We start from the raw sequence: 8,802 nt of genomic DNA on the forward strand, positions 1-8,802 counted from the left end.
GCAGCCTGGTCTGGTGGTTGGAGACCCTGCACATAGCAGGGGGTTGAAACTAGATGATCATTGAGGTCCTTTTCAACCCAGGCCATTCTGTGATTCTATTATCAAAAAAAAAAGCAAATAATAGAAGCACTGTGCATGAGAAAGAACTTGCATAGTACATCTTAAGGAAACTTCATAGCCAACAATAGCACACTCACCGGCTATATCAAAATGACAGATGATACATAAGGAAAATGAAAGTGAAGTAGGATAAATACACTAAAGCTGGTGGAAGGCAGTGGAAGGATCACAGCTACATAGACAGTGAAGGAGGAAGAGCTATGGATGACAACACGCTGTTCTATAAAGTATTTTGGAATAACTGTGACCTGGCGGAGGAATCATTAAAAGAATGATTCTGCACGCAACAATTGCTGTTACAGATTTTTGTTTCCCTCTGTGTAATGAAAAAAAGCCTAGAAAATCCTCCTTACTGCTGGTTTCTGACATTCAGTGCATACACCATACGGTTTCTTCAGTTTAATCCTCCTACTAGACCTGCATCATCCTAATGCACCTAGTCTTTCTTTTGACTTTGTTTTCATACCACACATGTATTTTCATCTCAAATCCTTCCCAAACAATAGTTCCATTAAGAGCACGAGTTACTTAATAGGGGAAAAATACCCTGCTCCCTCTCTTCCCTGAAAAATTTGCTTAAACAAATCTTCTACCAACAACTAAGAAACAGTTTTTGCTTCTTCTCTCCACTTAATATACTCAACTACAAAGGTCACCTACACAGCCATACATTCCAGAAAACAGACCATACCAGTTTCTTATTTTTCTAACAATAAAAGGCTGCCCACTTTTAATAAAAACTAAAAAAAAAGAAAGAAAAAAAAAAGGGAGGAATACAGTGGAAGATACAGGTACCTAAAGTAACAGCGTAGATAATGTCATCATTTTTTGGGTCTGTATGTAGCGACTAAGGCAAAAACCAGTACATACTTGTAATGACTGGAATGAGAGTACACCCTTCATAAACAGTGTTAGTTTGGGATGCTTAAAAATGCATACATTACAGTGTGAGTTGCTAAAAATTACACGCTTTTCCTAAGTGCCATTTAGGGGAAAAAAAATTAAATCACAATAGCTGTACTGAATTATCGTAACTCAAGCATTCTCTATCTGAGCAATAAATAAAGAGCAAGAAGAGCATATCAAATGAGGAATGAAATACAAGGAATGATCAAGGTTTGTCAGATGGGCAAAATAAATAAAACAAAAGAATAAATCTCTTTTCCTCAAAGCAACTTCACAGCAATAGTAAAGCATTTTAGATGAATGTCCAAAGTCTACTTTCCTTTTTAAAAAAAAATAATAATAATAATTCCAGTAAATTCAATAATGTTCTTTCAATCATATTAAATGCCAAAATATATATTTATTTGTGAATCTTAATATTCAGATGACATGTATACTCTCAATTTAGTATTGCTCAATTAAGTTACATTTATATCATAATTAGAAAAGTACCTCATTAGTTGCACAGTCAAGGCAGAAAATGTGTCTTACATAGGAAAGCTAAAATATTCATGAAAAAGAAGTCTACTGTTATTACAGTTCTCTACTGCACAGTACAAAGTGCTGCTTTTATAGAAGCTGCTACCTACATTTTTCACAAGTAATTAAATTGTGGCATAGCCTCTGCATCAAAAAATCTTCAAGCATTCATTACTCATAACAGAATCACAGAATCACCAAGGTTGGAAAAGACCTACAAGATCATCCAGTCCAACCATCCACCTATCACCAATAGCACTCTCTAAACCATATCCCTCAACACAAAATCCAAATGTTCCTAACAGATAACAGAAATCTCAAGAGTAGTCTGCAAGAATGGCAACCATTAGCTATGCTTACATACTGTAATTTCATTCAGCAAAGGCCTTATGTATGTGGCATCTACACCTTACTGCACTGTGTACCTGATAGATCAGAGAGCGAACACTAAAATTACAAAGCCACATCCAATGAAGAAATATACCAAGTCATGAAATTTTGACCATGTCTGATAATTCTGAACTTAAGTCATAACCCACAGATTTGCATGATTTTTCCTGTACTCAGAGCACTATAAGCAATACAAAAGTTCAAATAAAAATTTCCCAATCACGACAATATATTTCCTTACTGGTGAAATAAGAATTTTTAAATGCAATGAAATCAGAATTACTTAGAAAAATAAGGACATCTTAAAACACACCTTACAACTGCATAGAGAAAAGCATTTTGATCTCATTACCTCTATTTTCAATTAAATATCAATTTGAAGCCTCCACTACAAAATAACACAGACACACAAAATGAAGCAAAACCCAGAACGAAAGGCTCTTTCTGAAGATTCAACCTAGCAGCAACAACATGCTCGTATTTAATTACAAAACCATTCTCTTGATTTAAATCTAAATTAGGATGAATTACATTTAACTACGATGTTGCCAAAAGCCACCCATTAGGCAGCTATGTGCATTATATGACAGAAGCATAGCCATGCATTCTATCTCATGCTCTTCCACACCCAAATTTTCTTCTGTGTTTTAATGAGGAAAGTAGATGTAACTGAAACTTACCTCTTTCAGAAATTCTTCAAACTGCTTATCTAATTCTTCGTTTGAACACTGATGAGCCATAATCTGCAACTGGATGTTACCTTCTAAACAACTGTTTTTCAATACTAAGACTTAAAATAAGAATAGAGTTAAATGAAAGCATTCTAAAATCAAACGAAGCCAAGCAATTTGCTACTTTAACAGAACTACAACAGGAAAAACTTCCAGAAATCTGCCAAATTTTATCCCTCCCAAGCCAAATACACAAGTTACCCAGATTCTCTATAAACAAAATACTAAGTTCATAAACAATAGATTCAGCATTTAAATTTGGAGAGAGAAATAAAATGTATCTTCATTGCCTTTACATTATTCTTCAAAAATAGCTCTTTTCATATTCACAATTAAGACTTTTATCAATGATCAAACGAGAATACACTGCAGTAACAATTCCTACCCATTTTTAAGGGCTTTTAATTTCTTATTACGATTTCTTTTCTTTCAGAATTAGAGACAAGTGGCATTATAAGTTTTGCTTCCTGATCTCTGCCATGCCTGGGACTCAGAAATAGATGAAAGTCCTCAAGACTGGAAGATGGTATTCAGTTTGATGTGTCCTGACACAGGAAGCCTATAGCACTTGCCCACAGCACTTTGCCAAAAGTCTTTGTTGATTTCTCAGGTATAAAATATGCCCAACACTCAACATGCCACAAAGCTTCTGCACATCGCAATGCTCAACATTCATGGCTCCCTTCTAAGCTGTGTATGCGTGGCAGCATTAAACTACTTCAGCACCTCCAAGGCTATGAAGGGCTATGCCAACCTAAAAGGGCTCAACTTCTGCAGAAATGGTTTTAGCATGGAACAAAACTTCTCCCAGCACTGAGCCCCTCAGTACAGAGGTCTGTTACCTACCTGGTAAAGTTACTTTGACAGGCAACTGTGAGAACTGCTTCCTGCTTTCACTCCTTCTCCATCCCCAGAACACCCCACGCTTCAGCTCTGACAGGTAAGAAAAAACACCACTCAACAGTTTGAGCAAGACAAGTTAGAGCAGACTGCCCGTGCTTCGAATTAAAGCAGGTATCCTTACGTAAGCACCTGGAAACATCTCTGAACACCCGGTAAGCAGATTAAGGACGTTACCTTTCAGGACACACATAATCTTTTATACCTTTCCATCGAAGGACGCTGCAGATAGGAGACGCTTTAGCAGTTTAGTTGCTGGCTACCCTAATTGCTTCAACAAACGGGAGTACTTAATTCCAGCCGGGCCAGAAAAATAAATTAATTCTTCTGGTACATCTGCAATTGCATTTATCTTAAAACTGCTCCCCCGAAAAGCTAACAGAATAGATCCTTGCTTTTCAAAAAGACAAACACACACAGCCATCACCCTCTGCAGTCATACCGTTAAAAGAGGAGGCTTAGCAATGACGGAACACGAAACGCCCTGGGGTCCGCGGCTGCCAAGGGAGAGGGCTCGGACTTCTGCTCCTCCGGCTCCGCGGCCCGACAGGCGCTGCTGAGTTTGGGTTGTGGGACGGTGTTCAAACGCCAGCCCCGGCCCAGGCCTCCAGCTCGCTCGCGCGTGGCCGCCGTTGTCAAGGAAACCCTCCCGGCCACCGTAGCGCCCGCCGAAGCTGACCGGCCCGGGATGGACCACGTGACCCACCCCTGAGTTCCGCCTGGAGGACACGTGACGGGGGAGCGTGAGTAGAATAGGGGAGGGAGAGACGTCTCCAGCGGCCATCACTACTGTGGCGCACGTCGGCGTGTGAGCGGCGGGCTCTGCGCCTTCACGTAGCGTGCGGAGCGGCTCCCCCTGCTGGGCGGCGGGAGAGAAGCGCCGGTGGGGCCCGGCGGAGGAGGGCGGGCTGCGGCGCTCAGTGGCGCTCAGCGGTCCCGCCACGAAGGGTCATGGCAGGACGGCGCTCCTTCAGCACCGCCTGCCGCTAACGGCTGTGCGCCAGGCCTGGCAGTGCTCGGGGAGCCTTTGGGCAATGCCTGCGATGTATCGTAGAATCACAAAATCGCTAAGGACAGAAAAGATTTCTGTAGTCCAACTGTCAGTCCTTTGCCACCATGCCCACTAAACCATGTCCCTCAGTGCCATGTGTACATCACAGAATCACAGAATGGCCCGGGTTGGAAGACACCTCAAGGATCATGAATCTGCAAGCCCCTTGCCACATGGAGGGCCACCAACCTCCCCATTTAATACTAGACCAGGCTGCCCAGGATCCCATCCAGTCTGGCCCCAAACACCTCTAGGGATGGGTATCCACGGCCTCTCTGGGTAGCTGTTCTAGCACCTCACTACTCTCATAGTAAAGAACTTCCCCCGTGAGATCCAACCTAAGTCTTCCCTCCCTCAACTTAAAACCATTTCCCCTTGTCCTGCTGTTACACGTTTCATGGAATCCATTCTAATTCCATTCAAGATTCTGGCATCAACATTATTTGCTTAAACATGAAGGTATTAACTAGTATAACTAATAAATGTGGAGGTATTAACTATTTCCTGCTTAGCTCCTGAGTTGCCCTATGTGGAGCCAGGAGTTGGTCACCACCTGGTGGATCCCAGCCAGGACGGGATATTCAGTGATGCTATGGTGTTGCTTAGGGCTGTGCTTCAAGGGAGAGCTGAAAGCGTGTAGCTTTCTCTCACAAAAGCCCGAAGGGAACTATCCCTTCTCACTCTTCCTCAGAAATCTCCTTCTAAAGCTTTCCTCATGCTTCCGCATGCCAGAGATGCGCTGTGTTAAAACCACGGCAGAAAAGCTTTTAATACATTCTAGCGCATCTCTGGCAATGCTTAAAATATGCAGAGAAATTAATGACCCCTGCTTCCCTGACCAGTGTCTCTCAGGCACCGTGGAACAATTGCCGTCTGTGCTTACATGTGCTGTCCAGCACAGGGCTGCCAGCTCTGTTTGTTGTGAGAGTCACGTCGCTTCAGGAATTTGTACGCCAGCATTTAGGAAATGGCAAAATAAAACGAGCTCACTTAGGAATACAAATGAATATTGTTCGCACACACACATTTGGGTTCTCTGTTGAGCAGACTCAAAATGAAAAGATTTTGAAAGGAAGTTTTCTTCAGCCGGTCTTGGATACTCATCGCAAGTGAGAAAGTAGTTAAAATTTGATTACTGTCTCTCATTTCCTGTTAGTGCAAGAGATAAAAACCGTGCTTCCAATATGGCCTTTATATATCCCAGATTGTTTTATGCAAGTATAAATTACAGTTTATACTCAAAGACGCAAAGAAATATGGACTGTGTATTTCCCATTGAAGTCTGTAGAAATTACTTTGCTGAAGGTGCCATGCGCTTACTTCAGTCGGGCCTTTTGTCTGCAGATGGAGTATTGTATTTCCATTTGCAAAATATGGGTCATTCATTTTGTCCTCATGTGCAACTTCTCCTGTTGTCTATGGGAAACGTGGGAGCTGATCAAGGATAAGATGCCCGTGTAAACCAATATACTGGAACGATTTGTTAGGCATGACAGCCTGAAGCTGGTGAAAACATCAGTTTCCAACATTTGCTCTTTTCTCTCGTCTCGAAAAGCAGCATGGAGCATGGAGCAAGCATCTGAAGAGAAATATGGAAATTAATTAAGAGATGTCAGTCTCATGCTGCACGCCTTGATCCTGTTCACATTTAAGCCAGTGCAAATTTTGCTATTAACTTCAAAGTGATAGCCGTGACATCACTCATTGATCATGAGAGTTATTTCATATATAATCAAATAATCACATCAAGGGCTCAGTCGTCCTGCAAGCTGTTAAAAAACTGTTGCAGATTGAAGCCTTTCTGTCTGCAGAAGTGTGTTCAAAGGGGCTCTTACAAAGTATAGAAAAATGTGCAGAGGGATCAGTGCTGTTGGAAACCTCAGTACCCATATGGGAGGAAAAAACCCAAACCACTCTTGATGACTGTTGTGGAGAGGAGGCATTGCCTAGTGTTGAAATGTCATCCAGTGCATTCAAGTGACATGCACAATAGCCACTTAAAAGATTTCTCATTTCCTTCTAATGCCAACCATTTGTAGCTCTCAAGAGCTCTTAACAGTGAAGCTTAAAAAACTGAGAACAGGAATAGCCATGAATTTTAGCAAGGAACGTGGCCATAAATGCAATGTGGCAATTAAAGCTGAAGTGTAGCTGCAGGTTCTGAAGTTGATCCTGCTGGGTAGAGCCCCAGATTATAAGGTAAAATTCTGTCTCTGCTGACATCAGTGAGAGGCCTTTGTTGACCTGTGTAAAACTGGATTTTGCCACTGTAGTTACTGGTTTCTCTTTTAAATGTGGCTTGTGTATACTTAAACATTTTTACTTCAGATTGTTAAAATATAAGGCTTTAAATACATGTATAACGATTTCAAGCTATTAATGGTAAAATTAAAAGGGATAAGATATCCATACTTTTGTTTTTGCATGTCTTATTTCAGATTCATATCATCTGTAAATGTCAGTGGGGAAAAAGACATCAAATAAAAAAGAAACAAAACGTCTGCCACATCCACTTTGGCTGAGGCACTGCATTAGATAGTATTTCAGTACTGAACTTGCAAATATGTGAAATATGAGATTATGATAATAAATATTTAGCCATATTCTTGGTTATGTTTTTTTAAAGGTTAACAGTTTCATACTGAATGAAAAGCAAACAAACAGTGGTGAATTAAGAAGGTTCTTTAAACTGCATTCTCTGTTCATGCCTACTGTGATAATACTTTTTTACATGACTATGCACTTAAAATCCTTTCCACTATATGCATCTGATAAAAGAAGAGCGTTCTTTTAGGCTCATAGGAAACTGAAGTATGTGGAATTGTTTTGGGTTTTTTGTTTTTTGTCTTTCTTTTTTTGCAAGGAAAAAAAAAAAAAAAGTCTAGCATTGTTAAATTGGGATTAGTGATAAAATAGTTCACCGAAGTATAATTTCAGTTTAAAATATAATTTTTAATGCTTTCACTGTTGTGTTACTGCACATCTTATTTTGCTCCATTGCTTATGAACCATAGTCCTCAAGTCCCGAGGGCCTGATTTAAAGTAGACTGTGTTACAGTAGCTGAACTTGACATAGCATCTCACCTACCAGGTCTTTTCCATCATGCAGCTTCTCCACTAGATTACAAGTAATCTGGTGTTTTAAACTGCTCCAGCAGCTTAAACCCATTGCAAATCTTATTTCAGTTTTGTACTTGTGTCTCTCAAGCTGAGCTGCAAGATTGGAAGCTGTCACGTTGCTGGCCATTTCAAGGTTTGTGTACATTAGCAGACACAGTCTACAGCAGTGTTTCTCAGACTTTTTGAAAATGAATCCTCCCTTTTCCTCGTTTGTGTAAATGCTGAATTGCCTTAATGCTGTTCTCTGTGCTGCCAACGTTTCAGTTGCTCTTGAACAGAGGGAGCACCAAGTTGCTGTAATTCTTAGCTGCAGGAGAGAAAGCTGCTACTGCCAGCAGATATAAGCAGTTAAAAGTTCCTTCAAGGGGATGAACGTCTGCAGTCAGTAATTACAGCTGCTTCTCACTCTCTCGACTTAAAGAAAGTGCATTTGCTAACATCTAACACTGGTTTTTCTATCGTTTTCCAATCCTCTATAAACTCTATGGAAGAAGTTGCTCTGCTTCATAATTCAGTCCATCGAGCAAGATCCTATTAAGAGCTTTCACTTTCAACAAATCCTGGGAACATTGTGCAAAGACAGATGCATGCATGGTTGGTTTGACAAACCCTCACAGCCCAGCAACCTATGCCTTTCACACATCCTTCTTGGCCAACGAGAGTTCTCCATGCTTGGCATGCTTTAGACTTTCCACAGAACTGGAGAAACAACATGGTTTGCTTTCACCCCAAAGTTATTTGAACTGCAAACCCTCATCTGGTATGAATATTCTACTTTGTGTACAGAAAGCTGTAATACATTTTTCTCTGCATGAAGGTACACTGAAGATCTTCATTCAGAAAAAAAAGTGAGGTAAAAATTTGTGTAAAAAATTTTTAGTGGCCTAGCAAAGACTGAGCTCAGAAAACTCAGTGGGGAAAAAAGTAAGTGTGCTCATTTATTAAAATTACGCAGATCTGTAAAATCTCTTGTTAATTCTGTCAGCATATCTTCTTCACATTGGCAAGAATATTAGCTTTGCATTTCAGGTTTTTGCTTGGTTATTTTTAGTTCTTCTGAAGCCT

The 8,802-nt window shown here is 40.5% G+C and overlaps 1 protein-coding gene across 6 annotated transcripts in view; it reads right to left on the reverse strand.

The window, feature by feature from the left end:
- CEP162 (centrosomal protein 162) overlaps positions 1–4,293 on the reverse strand; it is a 47,373-nt gene extending 43,080 nt beyond the window's left edge. For 3 of the 6 annotated variants that reach the window (XM_048934855.1, XM_048934853.1, XM_048934852.1), the window contains exons 1-3: positions 4,009–4,293; positions 3,513–3,599; positions 2,616–2,725 (exon numbers count right to left, since the gene is read on the reverse strand). In XM_048934855.1, coding sequence (XP_048790812.1) covers positions 2,616–2,675 — 60 coding nt within the window. In that variant the 5' untranslated portion in view covers positions 2,676–2,725; positions 3,513–3,599; positions 4,009–4,293. The remainder of the gene's footprint in view (positions 1–2,615; positions 2,726–3,512; positions 3,600–4,008) is intronic. The other 3 variants (XM_048934856.1, XM_048934854.1, XM_048934857.1) reach the window with 2 other exon arrangements.
- Between the last annotated feature and the right edge of the window lie 4,509 nt (positions 4,294–8,802).

The sequence above is a fragment of the Lagopus muta genome, chromosome 2 (assembly GCF_023343835.1).
Source record: "Lagopus muta isolate bLagMut1 chromosome 2, bLagMut1 primary, whole genome shotgun sequence".
In the NCBI taxonomy this organism is placed as follows: domain Eukaryota; kingdom Metazoa; phylum Chordata; class Aves; order Galliformes; family Phasianidae; genus Lagopus; species Lagopus muta.